This window comes from Neoarius graeffei, chromosome 21, assembly GCF_027579695.1.
Source record: "Neoarius graeffei isolate fNeoGra1 chromosome 21, fNeoGra1.pri, whole genome shotgun sequence".
NCBI lineage: Eukaryota > Metazoa > Chordata > Actinopteri > Siluriformes > Ariidae > Neoarius > Neoarius graeffei.
Genome location: NC_083589.1, coordinates 42,709,438 through 42,728,245, shown reverse-complemented (window position 1 = coordinate 42,728,245; position 18,808 = coordinate 42,709,438). Strand labels below are relative to the sequence as shown.

Sequence of the window (18,808 nt, the reverse complement as noted above, 5' to 3'; positions counted from 1 at the left end):
GGGGACAAAAGCGTTTGTATCTGATGACGGCTTCTGAGGGTGTGAAAATATACATATAAGGAGACTCGGTAATATTAACCTCAATCAACTTTAAATTGTGTAATCAGTACAAGGTACTGCAATTTTTTTTTTTTTTAATTACCTTTTCAGGGGTGGCACGGTGGTGTAGTGGTTAGCGCTGTCGCCTCACAGCAAGAAGGTCCGGGTTCGAGCCCCGTGGCCGGCGAGGGCCTTTCTGTGCGGAGTTTGCATGTTCTTCCCGTGTCCGCGTGGGTTTCCTCCGGGTGCTCCGGTTTCCCCCACAGTCCAAAGACATGCAGGTTAGGTTAACTGGTGACTCTAAATTGACTGTAGGTGTGAATGGTTGTCTGTGTCTATGTGTCAGCCCTGTGATGACCTGGCGACTTGTCCAGGGTGTACCCCGCCTTTCGCCCGTAGTCAGCTGGGATAGGCTCCAGCTTGCCTGCGACCCTGTAGAAGGATAAAGCGGCTAGAGATAATGAGATGGGACCTTTTCAGGTTTAAACGGCTTATTTTGACTGCGCACGTGCACAGGTTTAATGGAAATTTTGTGAGTTTCATATTAATGACTTGACTGTGAATTGGCTGAATCGTTACATGCCTGCTAACCAGTCAGTTAAGATAAAAGAAATGCTGCCATATAAAAGCAGGAAGCGTTGTTGTCTATCTGTGGTAGATGGCTGATCTGTAGTATTGGATGTTTTAGTGCATGCCACACTCTCTCTGTTTAATCTGCATTTTGTTGTTTTCAGTTTATGGGGTCACTAAATGTAAATTGGCTATGCCATGAATGTGCTTGATGATTTTACTGGCGATTTATAGTGTGTGCGCGTGCACACGTGTGAATATGAAATGGATTGGAGAGGATTGGGGTTTCTGAGACGCTTGTAAATCTGGCAATGTGTGTGGTCTATCCCCCAAACAAAAAGTTTGGGGTGCAGAATTTCAGTTTGGTATGGAGTATAGCAATGTATTCGGATAACTTTTTTTTTTTGCTAAAAGATTGATAAATGAGGCCCCAATTTTTGTATTTCTTAGCCTGTTTTTGTTTGGAATTGAATTAATTAATACAAATCACAAGAATTGTATGGAGTTGAAAAAAAGAGTGGGAAGAGAAATAATTCTCATTTTGTGTGTGTGCTTTTGTTCCATTACAGAAGAGTCAACCTGGGGCTCTCAGGGGTCAACATCCTTTGGATATTTGGGGAGTAATACTTAACCATATTATAACTGAGTAAATACAACTCGGAAATGCTCACATAGTGAGTAATAGATTGTATGTGGTTATAATTTAATACTGGGTTTTGTTTTTTTTTCCTCCCCTGTGCTTTGGTGAAACAGCTGCATAGTTCTTTGGTTCCTAAAGCAAATCCAGCCCAGAATCAGACACTGTTTTCAGTTGTGACACACTCTCTACATCAAAAAATTGTGTTACAGAACAACTAAACAGAGAAACTCGTTGTATTTTGACACGGAAAATAATTTGCATGTGAGACAGCTTTGTTTGATACAAAGCTGTAGAATTTTTCAGGCTTGAATGTGTGAAATTGTGGAATTTTTTTTTTATCTGTGTAAGTTGTTTACTAGAGCTTTAGTGAATTGTTTGTAGGCATGAACAAGTATTATCTCTGCTGTATTTCATTCTCACCGCGTTTTGTACACGCCATCATTATTTATAAAAATGAACTGCTTCAATAACAGGACCCAGATGTTGTACACGATGCTCACTTTTCACTGGTTAGGAGTTTTTGTGGAATTTTTCTACATGCAGGAGTTCTGATTGATTACCAATCAAGGAGTGCTGTGAGAAAAATATTTCAGTAACAAACTCCCATGGTTGCTTTTGGTTATGCCGTATACTGGTGATGTGCTTTGCTCTTTCTACAGTTAGTCATCACACTTGGAACAGAAAGGAAGATTTACTTCCCAACGTGAGATGATTTTCTCCTTCAGGAAAGGTGGTGCATGTGTGTGGGGAACAGTTATCACACTCTCTCTCTAAATGTTTTTTTTTTTTTTTTTTAAATCAAATAATGATGCACAAAGGTAAATTGCTCTTTTCTATGATCTGACTTGAATATATTACACATGCCATGTTATGGAGCATTTAATTGTGTCTCTTGCTTCTCTTTTACTGCTTGATGTTTAGCATGTACAGTGCCTGCCACAATTATTGGCCCCCTTGTAAAGATTATTAGTAAAAAGGGTTGGGGAGTAAAATCCACCTTTTGGTAAAGTAGCTTCGTCTCTTGGTGAAAAAATGAGAAATCCACCCTTTAACTGAAATTAATTTTATTCAGAGAAAAACAAATCCCTCAATTCTTTAAAAAATATATTTTTTTTAACAAAAACACATGCCACTGTTATTGGTACCCCTGCATTTAATGCTTTTTACAACCTCCCCTTGCCAGTAAAACAGCACTGAGTCTCCTATAACATTTTATAAGGTTGGTGATACAGAGCAGGGCACCTGAGACATTCCTCTTTACACAATCTCTCCAGGGTCTGAGGCCCCCTCGTGTACTTTGTCTTCAGCTCACCCCACAGGTTTTCAGTGGGGGACTGAGATGGCCAGGACAGAAGCTTGATTCTGTGGTCAGATAGCCATTTTTGTGTTGATTTTAGACAAATGCTTCAGATCATTGTCCTGCTGGAAGATCCGATGACAACCCAGTTTTAGTTTCCTGACAGAGGCAGCCAGGTTTTGATTTAAAATGGCCTGGTGTTTCATGGAGTCCGTGATGATGCCATGGAAAAAGGTTTCCAGGGCCTTTGGAGGAAAATCAGCCCAAAAACATCACAGAACTTTCACCATATTTTACAGTTGGGATTGAGTTCTTTTCATTATAGCCATTCTTTTTACACCAAATCTACCTGGAGTATTTATTGCCAGAAAGCTCCATTTTTGTTCCATCAGACCAGCGAACACGGTTCCAGTCAAAGTTGTAGTAGCGTTTCACAAACTCCACATGCTTACATTTGTGGTTAACTGACATAAAAAGCGCCCTTTTTTTTTTTTTTTGGCAAACCTTCCAAACAATCTGTTTGCATGGTGGTGGGTGGCGTCTGATGGTGTCTCTTTTGCCTCTTACCATCCTCCTCACTGTATGTGGGGGCAAAACAAACCTGGGTTGTCTTTCAGGCAAGTCTGTAACTGTTCCAGTTCACTTTTTTTTTTTTTTTAATTTATTTTTATCGCCCTAACATTAGAAATGGACATTCTCAGGCAAGTAGTGTGGGTTTTATTTATTTTTTTAATTAATTTATTTTTTTTAATGACATTTCCTGACTTGTGAAGGTCAACACACTTCTCCCTCATTTGGTTTGTGTGTTCTCTCATCTTTCCCGTGCTGATGGAACACTAAGGGAATTTGGCCTCTGTCACCTCATGTTTGTCCCCCAGTTAATCAGGAAGTCATGGATTACAGCTTGAAAGTTCCTACACACTCCAATCAACTACGATTTAAATGGGAAACATACTTCAGTTATATTGTGTTCACTATAATTTCCAGGGGTGACAATAATAGTGGCACGTATCTGCTAAAAAGACTTGTGTGGGGTTTTTTTTGGGGAGACTGTTTTGATATGCAATAAATGAACATTTGTAGACTATGATTTTGCCGTTTATTGTGTTCTCTGTGTACCATGTTTTGCTTTCATGAAGTGTTTTCATATTGGGTTCAATAAGACAAGAACACTTCAACTTTTTTTTAAATAAACATTTCATATATTATATACATTTTCTGAGCAGTGCATGAGGTTGCTTTAGGGTCCTTGACTTGGTTCCTGAGCTCTGGTTACTATCTGTCTGGAGCTTCTGTACACGTTCTCCATGTGGGTTTCCTCTGGGTTCTCTGGTTTTCATCCCAACTCCCCCCCCCCCCCCCCCCCCCCCCAAAAAAAAAAAAAGTACTGGTACTTTTTTTTTTTTTTTAAACCTGCTCTAATGCCGAGATCAGAATAAACAATATTTTTGTGTTTCATGATGGTCACCAAGTCATATTAGGAAATCATAGTGCCATAAATTCTTGGTCGGGAGATTGGCAACACAAGTTTGACCTTGACCCAGCATCGTTCACATGCTTGTGTGTTGTTAGCGAGGAGGGTCAAGAAATTAAAAACCACGGCTAAAGAAGAAACAGGAGTTGTCAAACTAGGCAAGGAAATGCAAAAAAATTCTGACATGCTTGACTTTTTGGTGGTGGTGTTGGGCACATCATCGTTCCTTGAGTCATATTGTTCTCAATCTTCATATTTAGGCCTGACTCTTGAAATGTTCCAGCTGTGATTTGATATTAATGTCAAAATTGGGCTGAATGTGTGTCCTCTGATCCCGGCATCAGTTGCCCCATGTGTGCATGTTGTATTGTACTGAACTGTTGTCCTATCCAGGGTGTATTCCTGCTTCACAGCCTCTGGATCCTCTGTGATCCTGATCGAGATAAAGCACTTAATGAAGATGAAAGAGATTTTCTTCGTTACCTTTTTAGATAATTATTTGGGGATTGAACCCGGTCATTTTCAAGCTTGTCCTTTTGCTTTAATGTTCAAACGGTGAAGGTTTTATTTCCCCCCCCCAACAGTTACTGCAGACAAAACACTAATCACTGAAAGTCGTATTTTAAAAACCCACTCGTGATCCCCAGCAGCCTGCTCTATTGTGGGTGACTAGAACTCCAACTCCCATAATCCTTTGCGGTAACTTGTTCGTTCTTCTCTCTTCCGGTTGTGTGTTGATCTCTCGGCTCGGTAAAAACAGCACTGTGGGTTGCCGCGATGTCAGTTCAGTTTGTAGCTGCGAAAATGGCTGAGGTCGAGCTGAAAGACGTCCCTAAGAAAGAAGTGCCCGTTGTTTCACCTGTTGCATCTAAGACAGATGAAAAAGGCTCGTTAAACAACGAGGCCACTGTTTCGGCATCGTCTTCCCTGCCGGAGCCCGGTGTCAGGGGCGAGCCGAGTCCTGTGAACCCGAACCCGGTGAAGATGCCTCAGGCGTCCGCGATGAAGCGACCGGACCCGCAACAAAACGGTGGCGAGGCGTTCGTTAACAGTGACGGCACGGTCGCTGAGGCCCCTCGGATGAAAAAGGTAACCGGAGCCGCTGTGTGTGTGGAAGCGCGTCCCGCTGCGGTACTGAAATAACCAGCGCTGTTCAACTTGTGGGCTTTTTTTTTTTTTTTTTTTAGCCAGTTAGCTTGTCATTGTGTGAAGGAGCGGAGGCTCGCGTTCTAACGGTGTACACGGCTTTTTTTATTATTATTATTATTATTATTTTTTATTATTATTAATTTATATTTTTCCTCTTTCAGAATAACAGCACTTATATTTTACTTGCTTTAACATATATCCACGTAACATTTCATCTTAAACGGTTTACCTCACAGTTAAATCTCTTACCAGAAAAGGAAAGTTAGCAAGCAAGAAAGCCCCGTTGCCTGGTGACGGCTAATAAAGTTTTTGTTCTCATGAAACACACAACGCCGAACAAACAGCTTGTAAAGTTTTATATTCACTAATAACAATAATGTCGGATTTATTGTACTGAGTTTGGACTGTTTATGTAACCCCGATAGCGCATTACAGGGCAGTCCGGGTCAGCTAGCTGCGTTAGCTTAGCTCGTTAGCATGCTAGTCCGCAGTGCGCTGTGATTGTACTGGAGGTCTTTTATCTGCTGAACTGGGTGATGAAAGAAGTGTTTGTGCTGGTTTTAGATTCATCCCAGATTATATCTGCTTGATTTGTCGGCTATTGGTTTAAGTTTGGCACCAGTAAAAGGAGCTGAAACACTACAGTTAGAGCCGTTTACACCATCCACGAGCTGGACATATTAAACTCAGAGTTCACCTCGGTTTGTTTTGTTTTTATTGTGGTTAAATAACCCTAATAACCACATACAGTAGCGTCTATTAGTCGTCACATCTGACGTCATCGCCTCGGTGTGATTTGCCTATGTATAATGTAATAACGCATGTTATAATCTCACATACAGAATATATAACGTGCCTTATCAGTCTTTTAGGGGAAACGCACACAATTGTTTTTTTTGTTTTTTTTTTCCTCTGCTCATCAGTTGATTTTTGTTCCTACATGGCCATCACATCACACATCACTGATCACATACAGGTTGTGTTTTTTGTTTTGTTTTTTCCAGTAGGCCTACATGAACACTGTGTGTGTGTGTGTGTGAGTGCACATGCAAAACATCCAGCCCTAAGTACACTAATCGACCATTTCATGGCTTCCCATGGGGGTCTCTTCAGCATCGGCCTACACGCTGTCAGAGCAAGGTCATCCTGATCGTTATATTTGCCTGCAGGAATGTTTGCTTTCTCCATCACCAGGCCTGATTTATCAGTCTTTTAGGGGAAACACACACGCGCGCGCGCACAATTGTTTGTTTTTTCCTCTGCAGATTTTTTTACACACAATAATTACAAATAACATGCCTTTATCACCCTCTGTTTAACCCTACTGTTGGGGTGTGTGTGTGCTGGTGTTTTGACCATGTTGCACCATGTGCTCCAAGATGCTTGACTGTGCTTTACAGGATGTGGCAGAGATGACGATAAAGCTCTGCTTGACTCAACTTGACTTAAAAACGTGACCGCAGCTCAGCGTAGTGGCTGCCTTTGGGGCTCTGTTCACATTACAAGCTTTCTTGCACAATTAAGATTTTTTTTTCCCTCAAATTGGATCTGTATATCTTGACTGTTTGTTCATACTGTAAGTGCACCTGACCCATACCTGTCTTTCATGAGAATGTTGGCCTGAAACATACATCTTGGGTGATTTTGTTTGTTTTGTGTTGAACACGACTCTGCTTCAGTAGGTTCCTTGCAGTTTTGCTTGAATCTATTCCCTAAACATCAAGTAAATCTCTAATTTCCGCACTGAATATCAGGGAAAGTTATAATTGCATTATAAGTGCTGTTATTGGACACTTACTATTGCGCTTCTCTTATTGCGGTCACAATGAACAGTTTGCAATTTTTTTTTTTTTGCACTTGTATTTTCTTCCCCCCACTCTACACCATTTCTCTTGTCGAGCTGATGACCACAGTTCTGTGTGTATTGTATTGTTTGCACTTTTTTTTCAGTGTGGTGTATCTGCACTTTATGTATGGTTTGTGTTCCTCCCCCCCCCCCCTTTTTTTTTTCCTCCTGCTTTTTCCACACTGGATGATGATGATGGTGACAGTGATATGAGCATTGTCAGGGTTCCTGCAGCTCCTTAAAGTCTTAAAATAAAATCAGCAAAATTAAAACTCTTAAATTCACTGGAAATTTGTTCTGAAGTACTAAATTTGCAGATGCATTTAAGGCTGATTGGGGGAATTATGTACAGTAGCTGACCATAAAATGGCTAATAGTGTTTGTTTGATTAACTTTAGCATTAGACACTGAGATACTCCGCCTTTATGTTTTACGTTACGTTTGTCTGCTAGCGTTGAAGTTCTGTCTTCCATAGACAGTAAGTCATTGCTAAATGCGTTAAGATGGGACGTTGCAAATTTAACGAGAAATGGTTGGAGGAGGATAAATTTCAGAGTTGGTTGGCGCCGGTAGGAGACTGAGGCAAGGTGCAGTCTTGTACTAAAAGACCTTCACCTTAGGGACTATGGGGGTGAAAGAAGAAACAACCTTTATTTGTCACATGCACACTTCAAGCACAGTGAAATTTATCCTCTGCATTTGACCCATCTGAAGCAGTGAACACACATGTGCCCACACTCAGAGCAGTGGGCAGCCACACCAGAGCGCCCAGGGAGCAGTCAGGGGTCAGGTACCTTGCTCAAGGGTACCTCAGCCCAAGGCCGCCCCACGTCAACCTAACTGCATGTCTTTGGATTGTGGGGGAAACCGGAGCACCCAGAGGAAACCCACACAGACACAGGGAGAACATGCAAACTCCACGCAGAAAGGCTCTCGCCGGCCGCTGGGTTCGAACCCGTAACCTTATTGCTGTGAGGCGACCGTGTTAACCGCTTACACCACCGTGCTGCCAAAAAAAGCCATTGAATCCCACATAAGATCTCAAAGGCACCAGTGCTATGCAGTGGTAGTGGGGCTATGCTAATGTCTGATATCTGAATAGTTTCAATGTTTTTAATGGTCTTAGAAGGCATTAAATTTAATTTTAAAATGGTGCAAGAACCCTGATTGTGAAAGAGCTCCATGTTCTTACTGATGTTGCACAACCACTTATTAGATACATCTCTGACCTACGACCACATAAAAGTGGCTCAAGTCTGATTTGAAAGGTGTGATTTGTGTCCACAAAGTCCTGGGGGGAAAAAAATCTCACGTGTGTCATTAAGGCAGAAAATCAGATTTGTGCCACTTCAGCCTAGTACCATGAACATGGCCATAGACACACACCAACTTTTCCTCCTGTTAGAGGGCACCGTTTCTTTTGTGCTCCTTGAATGACTAGTCTTATTTGTCTTAATTTGTGGATTTGTTTTGGATTGCTTTCTCTTAAATCATTAATATGAATTGACCAAAATTTGCGTGTGCAGTTGACATAAGTCTTTTAAACTTGACTGCATCATGCATGTATAATATAGCAGTAAACTGAAGCTGTTCGAGGGTCATGTTAATGAGTCTCGTACATTTAATGTATACGAACTTGGAAGCTCTCATCGGATGCAACCATTTTTCCAAACTAACAGGATTGTCATGAATCCTACATTGCTTGTACAAATGCTCTTGTGAACAATATATGAAGAAATAAATCTGTATCCGGTATGATAAACAAGGTTTGTCATGTCAGAGATTCAATCCTTAGCTTTCCATCTATGTACTGTACATTTTGGGATCTTTTTTTTTTTTGCCTCTCCCAGGCTTGCTTTCCATGTGTCTGTCTGGTCTCTGTAGAGGAAATTGTTTTGCACAGCAGCAAATATTTCAGCTTTGAAAGTTTGTTTGACTTAAAAAAAAAAACAAAAAAAAAAAAACAGATTTGCCCTATCGTTTTGTGCAAGTAATGGAGTAATATGTGAGAAATCAGTGACAGCAAGTTTAAGCGCTGACTCCACCATACTTTCCACCTCTCACTCCTTCAGTCATAAGTTTAAAGTAGTCTAGGATGGATCAGGAAAGGATGTCTGTCCTTTTCTTTTGTAGTGTTTGTGTGTAGATGAGTTCCGATTGCTGACAACAGGAGTAATGTGCTGTTAGATTAGTCTCCCTGACTGGACATGATGCTCAGGCTACGTTTACACTAGACCGTATCTGTCTCGTTTTCTTCGCGGATGCACTGTCCGTTTACATTAAACCGCCTGGAAACGGGAATCCGCCAGCATCCACGTATTCAATCCAGATTGTGTCAGCTCCGGTGCTGTGTAAACATTCAAAATACGCGGATACGCTGTGCTGAGCTCTAGCTGGCGTCTCATTGGACAACGTCACTGTGACATCCACCTTCCTGATTCGCTGGCGTTGGTCATGTGACGCGACTGCTGAAAAACGGCGCGGACTTCCGCCTTGTATCACCTTTCATTAAAGAGTATAAAAGTATGAAAATACTGCAAATACTGATGCAAATACTGCCCATTGTGTAGTTATGATTGTCTTTAGGCTTGCCATCCTTCCACTTGCAAGTGGTAAGTGATATGCGCTGGGATCACACACACAGCGGCTCAGTCCCGAATCGTGGCTTGTGCACTTCACTCGCGCGCTGTGTGAGCTGCGCAGGGCCGGAGTGCGCACCCTCCAGAGGGCACTCGCTGTTCAGGGCGGAGTGATTTGGAGCGCAGGATGCCTGCGGAGCCGAGCGTATCCGTGTATTGGCGTTGCTGTGTGCACGGCTAACGGTTTTAGTGTAAACGCGAATCGTTTTAAGAACGTTAATCTGATGATCCGCTGATTCGACGTAATGTAAACGTAGCCTCAGACCATTTCTGGGAGCACTAGCAAAGAAAATGCTAATTTAGTGGGCTGCCATTTATAGACTAATTTGACTGTATCTCTGGAATGGAAAAGTACTATAAAGGCAGTGCTGAGGTTATTGTTCGGCTGGGAAGAGTTGAGTTAATTTTCTTTTGTCAAGCCATTGCCTGTGCAGCTCGCCTGGGAGGAATCGCAAAGCTTCTATAGTGCTTTCATGGTTGAAAGGTTTGAGGAGTTCTGTTAACCGTATAACATTTTTCCAAAGTTTTATTGCTGGTAGATGATTGAAGGTCCTACAGTATAAAAGCAAACTAAACCAAGGTCCAGGAGAACTTTGATCTTTGGTGTTTAGCAATAATTGTTAAACTTTCCATAGCCAAGAAAATAAGTCTTCTTTACTTTAGTGGTTTTGGCAATGTCCCAAATATCCTTGTAGCATGCACCCTTTTATCATCAGTGTGCAATAAATGGCTGCTTTTTGTAACTGGACCCATCGCTGGCTGTCTCAGAGGAATAGATAGCTGCCTCTTCTTTTTTTTTTGTAGGCTGCATGTTTTGAACACCGTCTCCAATAGCCAGCTTGCTTAATGTGTGTTATGTCATGGAGCTGCTGATCCCCAGGACAAGGGCAACAGGGGGACTAGTGTATTACAGAGATGGATTCCTCTAATCCATGTCCACCCATGTCCCCATATCACAGATAAAGTGGCCTGCATTTCTATGGAAGTGTGTGAGTTATAGCGATTTGTATTCGCCTCAGCATCACTTGATACAGGAGATTATTCAGATTGTGTCCGGGGGGGGGAACAGCAAGTTCGGTTGTCAAGAAGATATGTAATTTAGTAGTGTTTTTTTATTTTATTTTTATTTTTTTTTTAATTCGGATGCGCCAATTAGTACAAGAAACTTGTACTTTGTATTGTTGTCTTGTTTTGGGAGCGTGACCATGTCTTCACTGGACAGTTATTCACTGTCGCAGTGACTAATTACAAATAAGGAATTTGCCTTTTGTCAGTGGATTCAAATGGATTGTGTTTATCTCCTTGCTCTTTATCAGCTGTACTAAATCAGTAACCCACACACACACACGCGTTATCATTAATCCGAATAAGCAAAGATTAAATGGGCCGAATTAATCTTGGTCTTATGGCGTTATGTAAGGCCAGAGTACTCCATCATGTTGATATCCCCCCCCCCATATGATATCTACCAAGTAGAGAGACACTTGAAGCCAGCCAGCCAGCCAGCCGCTGCTCATGTTGCATCACAGAGCAGCAACGTTTACACTTTAACACACACAAGTCCACAGGTGCCTGATTGACTAAACCGAGAGAGTATATCACTCATCTCACCCGGAGTGCACAACTAGGCTTGCTCCCTGATGTGAATAGCTGTGATGTGTTTGGGATTCAAACTCACAATCTCCAGACTTTGGCCCTAAAGCTTTTCTTTTGGGCCACTTGGGTTTACACTAGTGCATTTTTGAGTGAAAAATTCACTTTTATATGTTTCTTTCTTTGACTGTCTTCTCGCCATCATTTCCCTCAATGTGACCTGCACTAAGTTCTTTGGTGCTTGACTGGGTGTTGATGTTTTTACTTGAGGGAAAGAGAACACAGATGATGTATCTTGTATTTAACAGTGGTATTCCACCATTTTGGTAAATGTTTACAGGAAAAAACAGACCATCGCTCTCGTTGCCAATCAGGCTTTCAGGTGTTGGACTGAAACAGTCCTGCACTCAGTGCCATCCTTACCTACCCTCCATGTTTTAAATCCCAGGTCTTTAATTTAAGACTGCCGTAACATTTGACCATTCTCAGAAACGTACGTGTAGCATAAGTGACTAAAAACCGAAGGAATATTTCTTGCGTGAATTGTGTTTCTTGACTAAGCTGTTTAAAAATTCAGGAGGTATGTTTGCATCTCTTTCTGCTGATATACAGCCCCGCCTAGCAGTATTGGCACCCATTAATTTTATTCACAACTTTTGTAGCATCTCCAGAAATAAATGGAAATGGACACAATTTGCAATACCAAGATCTTTTAATTGAAGGTCCAAAGGAACTGAAAAGTTGTTTTCGTTCAAAATAGGCATTTTAATTTCTAAGACAACAAAAAACAGAAATACAGCAGGTGCAGGAATATTGGCACCCCCCCCTTAGTATTTGGTTGCACACCCTTTGGCAGCAATGACGGCCTCCAAACGTTTCCTGTAGCCATCAATGAGCTTCTTGCATTTGTCTTGTGGTATTTTCTCCCACTCTTCCTTCGCTATGCGCTCTAGGTCTTGGATATTTGAAGGATTCCTTCTGCCAATGGCAGATTTCAACTCCCCCCAAAGATTCTCGATTGGATTGAGGTCAGGACTCATTGCTGGCCATTTCAAAACAGTCCATTTTTTTCTTTTCTAACCATTTTTGTGTGCTTTTAGATGTGTGTTTGGGGTCTTTGTCCTGCTGGAGTACCCAAGATCTTCGCCTCAAACCGAGCTTTCTTACACTGGGCAGGACATTTTGCTCCAAAATCTGTTGATAATCTTCAGATTTCATAATCCCTATGACACGGGTAAGGCCTCCAGTCCCAGATGCAGCAAAGCAGCCCCACAGCATTATTGATCCTCCACTATGCTTGACTGTTGGTAGGGTGTTCTTTTCTTTGAATGCTCCATTGCAGCGCCTGTAAACATACTGCCTGTGAGAATTCCCAAAAAGCTCTACTTTTGTCTCATCTGTCCACAGGACATTTTCCCAGAAGGACTGTGGCTTGTCCGGGTTCTCTTTTGCAAACTCCAGACGCTCCTTTTTGTGTCTGTTTTTCAATAATGGGGTCTTCCTTGGCCTCTGCCCATGTAACCCTGCTGTGTTGAGTGTGCGCCTTATGGTGCTTCTTGAAACAGTTACCCCAGACTGTTCCAGGTGGGCCTGCAGGTCCGTAGATGTTAACTGAGGTGATTCTGCCACCAATCGCACCAACCTTCGACGACTTCTATCACTGATTTTTCTCTTACCCCCACGCCCAGGGAGGTTCTTGACAGTTCCATGCTTCAAATATTTCTTAAGAACATTACGCACTGTTGACACAGGGATACCAAGCTCTTTGGAGATGGCTTTATATCCTTTGGAGCTCTTGTGTTTGTCAACAACTGCATTTCTTGTTTCTTCAGACAGCTCTTTTGTCTTCACCATTGTGAAAAAGGGACTGAGTGAAACAGTTGATTTTTCAAAACACAAATCTCATCATTCATTGGCCATTTCATGCCACATGGGCACAGACGGGTCTTCACAGGTGATTTCCATTTGTAATTTTACCATAGGTGAGTCAAATTAGGTTTAGTTAGGTTAGGTTTTAGGACTAACAGCAAAGGGTGCCAATACTAGTGATACAGCAAGATTTACCTTTTTCATTTTTTTCACTCTAATTGTTTATTTTTTTTTTGTTGATACTTTGCTCTTTTATATTAACCACGAGCTATCTGTAGAAAAATTCTGCATCACTACATCACTTTTTTTTTTGTTCAGGAGATGCTTAACTTTAAGTACATAAACTTCAAGGGTGCTAATACTACTAGGCGGCACTGTATCTAGCTTCAAATGATCCAAAAGGAATAAAACACAACATGGTGTGTGTTTACAGGAAAATACGGAGGGGGTGTTATACGGCCCGACACGAAGGAGAAAAGCCTGGCTTGTACTTGACTCATGACTTGTGTGTGCATGCAGAAGCACTGTTCACACACTCGCCTGCGGATCTTATGTACATCTGGATGATTAGGGGTAGCTTTCACGAGCTGGTGCATCAGACACAAAACACCGCAGTTAATCTGATATCAAGGAAACTAATGATGAGCGACTTCATGCATGGTCACGTTAATCATACCGATGAGCCCTGTTTCTCTTTCAAACCTTTCACCATTGCTTTGATTGTTGTCACGAGTTGCATCTCAAATCAAAAACTCTATATTTAAAAGTATTTATTCATCTAGAAACTCCAGAAGACTGTTACTGAAAACAGATCTTTTAATGGGTTAGTACTGAAGAACAGTCTATAAGGCAGAAAATCTGCTTTTGCAGTTAGTGAGATGTTTTTTTGTTTTTTTTTTCTAAAGTTAATTTTTTAAATAAATGAGTTAAACAAAAGAGGAGATTGAGTTTGTTTCCATTTGTAAATTGGGTGACCCCAAGTGAGGTCATGAGCCCCTAGTTTTGGAGCTCCTGTTTTACTTTTAAAGGCGTCACGCAGTGGCGATAAAAGTCGCATTATTCTGCACCAGAATGCTTTCGAGATTCGAAATAAATTGACCGATTTTTTTCAAAAGCTTCCCGCGGTTGTAATCGGTCCTTATTTGGTCATGCCCATCACTTGAAATTTCCCGCGTTCGCAGCGCCCCCTCTCGGTCAATGGAACAGCTGCGTGACGTCATACCAGTAACCACTCGGTGCAGTTGCAATGCGGACACACCAGAAAATAGGAGCGATGCTGAGGAAGTTAGCTTTGATTTTACCGATACAGAAGAAGAAAATGGCCCACAAGTAGAGATTTTGACAGCTGAATGCCCTGGTGGTATCCAGCCTTACAGATTTGAACCTGAGCGCTCATCTTCAGAAGAAAATGAGGACAGTTCTGACGACGACGAGAATGAAGAAGACCGGCGACTTGAAGACTTGTTTTGGTTGGTTTCTCTGACTAAATCACTACTTGTGTGTATTTTTAAAGACCATTTTCACTTGAATTAGAATGCTGTGTGATTAATCTATGATTATATGTAATACTGATAGCTGTAGGGGGTGAAAGTATAGCTAGAAAGATTGAATTCTAGCAACTTGACAGCTTGCGATCTCACGAAATGCAGTGGGCCCTTCTGATACAGTAGACCCCTTGATATTCCAGTTTTCATCATTTTCCTTTTATTGCGGTTGATTTTAACTTGATATTCAGTATGTTATAGGCTGGGAGTATTGAGCTTCGTATTGTATTGTTTAGTAAACGTACAATCGTCAGTAATAAGTGATAATTATTAGTTAAAGGCAGCTCTGTGGCATAAATCTTTCAATTAATCTTCTGTCATCCATTTGCTAAAATTATGTGCCACATATGTTATCAAGACAACACTTCATGTGACAAAGAAAGATATGACAAATACATAAATGTATGAAAATCATTTTGTACAATTAATGATTGATACATAGAAACACTTAAAACACGTGTTTTTAAAAAAATATTTTTTTTCTATCAATACCTAGCCATGACCTTGAAATCAGATCCATTGATAACAGTCACAAATAGTGTTCAGTGTTCGTTGTTACAGCCAAACACAATACACCGATTAGGCATTTTGTATCACAGAATATTAATACATCATTTCATAGTGTTTTGAGTGTTCAAAACTATCCACAAACTGAATAAATCCGCAATGTAAACAACTCTGGTAAACGCACGCTATAGAGAAAACATGGCGACAGGCCAGCATCACCCAAGGGAGGTTACTGGTATGACGTCACACATAAGTTGACCTAGTTAACGGCTGGCTGCCTAAATTTGGCTGTGCGCGTCAACTTTAAATGCTTGTAGCGGGCGCATCGTGACACTGAGATCGCGGGAAACCGAGGGGCTTGAATAACCCACCAAACCCGACATTTTGATACATGATATAGCCTGATTGCTGAAATTACCGCACGACGCCTTTAACATTTGTTTTTAGTTCAGCAAATGAATCATCAGCTGTAAAATCCAGGTCAGTGAATTTTTTCATTATTAACACTGTCCAGGAACTCCAGGACCAGCTACAGTACCAGTCAAAGGTTTGTACACCCCTACTCATTCATAGGTTTTTCTGTGTTTTGAGTATTTTCTACATTGTAGAACAACACTGAAGACATCAAAACTATGAAATGGAATTATGTTGTAAAAAAAAGTGTTAAAAAAACAATGTTTTAGATTCTTCAAAAATAGCATCTTGGGTGGCATGGTCGTGTAGTGGTTAGCACTGTCGCTTCAGAGCAAGAACATTCTGGGTTCGAGCCCAGCGGCTGATGGGGGGCCTTTCTGTGTGGAGTTTGCATGCTCTCCCCATGTCTCTGTGAGTTTCCTCCACAGTCCAAAGACGTGCGGTTTGGTCAACACGGGCAGCCTTGGGCTGAAGTGCCCTTGAGCAAGGCACCTCACCCCAACTGCTCCCTGGTGCTGTAGTATAGCTGCCCACTGCTCTGGGTGTGTCTGTGTGCTCATTGCTCACGTGTGCATGCACATGCGTATCTTCACTGCTTCAGATGGGTTAAATGCAGAGGACAAATTTCACTGTGCATGTGAGAAATAAAGGCTGCGTCTTCAAAGTATCCCCCATTGACCTTGACACTTTGCACACTATTGGTATTTTCTTAACCAGCTTCATGAGGTAGTCACCTGGAACGGTTTTCAATTAATAGGTGTGTCTCGTCAAAAGTTAATTAGTGCAGTTTCTTGCCTTCTTGATGTGTGTGAAATCAATCAGTAAATAATGGTACAGTAAATAGCCCGATTCCACAACTGTAGTAATCCATATTGTGTCATGAACCGCTCAACTAGGTAAAGAGAAACAACATCCATCTTTACTTTAAGACATGAAGTGACACTTTTTTTTTTTTAAATAATAAAAAATAAAGAAGAAACATTGAATTAAGTGTGTCTGAACTTTTGACTGGTACTGTATAAAGGTGATGGGGATGAGGTAGAAAATGGACTATGTATTGGTTCAAAAGTACACCAGTTACAACCAGACTTTCATGTTAGTTACCGCCGCCAGCTGTGGTGGAGGTTATGTTTTCGCCCGTTTGTTTAACTGTTCATGACATAATACAAAAAGTCGTGAACGGATTTTGATGAAGTTTTGAGGAAGGGTGAGCCATGGGCCAAGGAGCAGTTGGATTTGCATCAAAATCTAATCAAATATGTATGCGGATCCGGGATTATTTATTTTGTCCATTCCTCACATAACTCAAAAAGTAGTGAACGGATGAAATTTTGTGTAAAGATTTAATATTATCCTAGGTTCAAGTGATTTTGATGTTGATCTGTTGCTTGGTGGAGGTATACGCTCTACAGAGTGCCCTTCTAGTTAAATATCTGGTTTAATGACCAGCAAGCAGACATTAAGAAAAGAGGAAGACAAAAGTCTGGTGTGATTGCTGCATTTTTTTTTTCTTAAGAAATACGAGACTATACAGTCCTGACCCCTTGTTTTCTCTGTACTCATGCTTTTAATTTTGCAAATGTCACTCTGTAGAAATTAAAAACCTCGTATCTCTTTTCCTTTTCAAACGAGGTGGGTAATTTTTCATGTTTTAGTTTTACTGTGTTACTGATGAAGGTCCTTTCACAGCATATGAGTCACACAGTTTTATTTGGGACATAGCGTTCATCACAACTTTCCAAGATATTGACCTACACTAACTAACAACCCCAAAAGTCAGGTGTGATGGTATAAATTACATGTGGGGGTAACAGAATGAATGTTTTGTGACCTTTTTTGAACTAGTAAACAATGGCATATAACATTTGTCCATCAACTGTTCCCGCGACAGGGTATTTTCTGTCCTTTTTGTCCACACGGGTTGGTGATAAAGACGATGTAAATGGATTATGGAATATGTATGGAGACATTTACAGCATGTTATCTTCAAAACTGACCAGATGAAGGTGTATCAAAGATATCATCTGTGGAAATATTTGATTTGGATGCGACTCGGTGCTTTCCTGCTGTTGTATACAGCAGTTTTTGTGTTTCAGACACACCCATGGAGATGTAGATAGTTTTTTTTTTTTTTTCCTTGCTGTTTGTAATCTCATGCCATTTAAATCATAGTTTCTGCTGTTGGCTGTCAGGCAATTGGTGTGATGCCAACACTGGAAGAGTGAGTCTTGTAAGTGGATTGTACAGCATGTACAATCTAAAATGATAGTCTAGTTCCTGCTTGGAAGAATTTTATTTATTTATGCTCCGTCCTTTGGAAAGTAGGTTGTGTTCATGCTTACCATTTTATGTCCTGGTGGTCAAAGCAAGTCTTAAAGTAATGTGGGGCAGTGTAGGTTGTGCCTTTAGCACAGGACTTATTAGTGTCGTCTTTTTTTCAGGAGGTCCTAGTTTTGCGTGAAGGGGATCAGACTTGTGTGACATCTAAAGGCCTCTGCATGCTCTTGCGACAAGGCTTTCGCAGATAGCTTTTCGCAGACAGTTGTAATTTATCGTTGAGCGGGGAGTAATAGGCGTGCGCGATGTTATTCACTGCCACAACGCAAGGGGTCGCGAAATCGCTAGGAGTAGTTGGTGGGTGTGGTTAGTGGAGTGTTTATCCTCCGGTTACTTATACTGACTAGAACTGGAGTCGTATACGTAGATGTACGTACTTCCTCGATCAACCGCTCTTCGTGCTGCTCCATCTTCGCTCGTGTTTTTAAAAATGGCGGTCGTGAAAAGAAAACAAACCAAACTGGGAAAGTAGGGAAGCGGAAGTGCGTGTACAGCGGATGTAGAGTGGACCAATCAGAGCCCTCTTGTCTGCGAGGCTTCTGCGGTGGTCACAATTTTTGGCAGGTGCGCGCAGAGCGTCTGCAAAGGTGGGGGGCTACGCAGACACTGTCTGCGACGCTATCTGCAAGGACTGCGTTGTCAGCATAAATTGGCCTTAAGATCACACAGTGTTGTGCAGTGGTGAGATGCGTTAAGTTCCTGTGGCTCACTGCAGTTCATCAGCCACCCTGCATTGACCATCAATGACTCATAGCTTCTGACACTAGTGTTCTTTCATCGCGTCAACAGCTACAAGTATTATTGGAAGAAAAGACAGCTTGTGGAATCAGTGTTTATCCTCAATCTGAGGAAGCGCATGGTGTTTTGATATAACGTATTATGGTCATACA

General features: G+C 41.4%; 2 protein-coding genes across 5 annotated transcripts in view; both read left to right on the top strand.

The window, feature by feature from the left end:
• The window catches only part of tmem209 (transmembrane protein 209), a 29,145-nt gene extending 25,512 nt beyond the window's left edge, over positions 1-3,633 (top strand). For all 4 annotated transcript variants that reach the window (XM_060903167.1, XM_060903166.1, XM_060903165.1 and 1 more), the window contains one exon: positions 1,179-3,633. In XM_060903167.1, coding sequence (XP_060759150.1) covers positions 1,179-1,233 — 55 coding nt within the window. In that variant the 3' untranslated portion in view covers positions 1,234-3,633. The remainder of the gene's footprint in view (positions 1-1,178) is intronic.
• Positions 3,634-4,743: 1,110 nt separating this feature from the next.
• ahcyl2b (adenosylhomocysteinase like 2b) overlaps positions 4,744-18,808 on the top strand; it is an 80,927-nt gene continuing 66,862 nt past the window's right edge. The window contains exon 1 of the mRNA XM_060903164.1: positions 4,744-5,109. Coding sequence (XP_060759147.1) covers positions 4,798-5,109 — 312 coding nt within the window. The 5' untranslated portion in view covers positions 4,744-4,797. The remainder of the gene's footprint in view (positions 5,110-18,808) is intronic.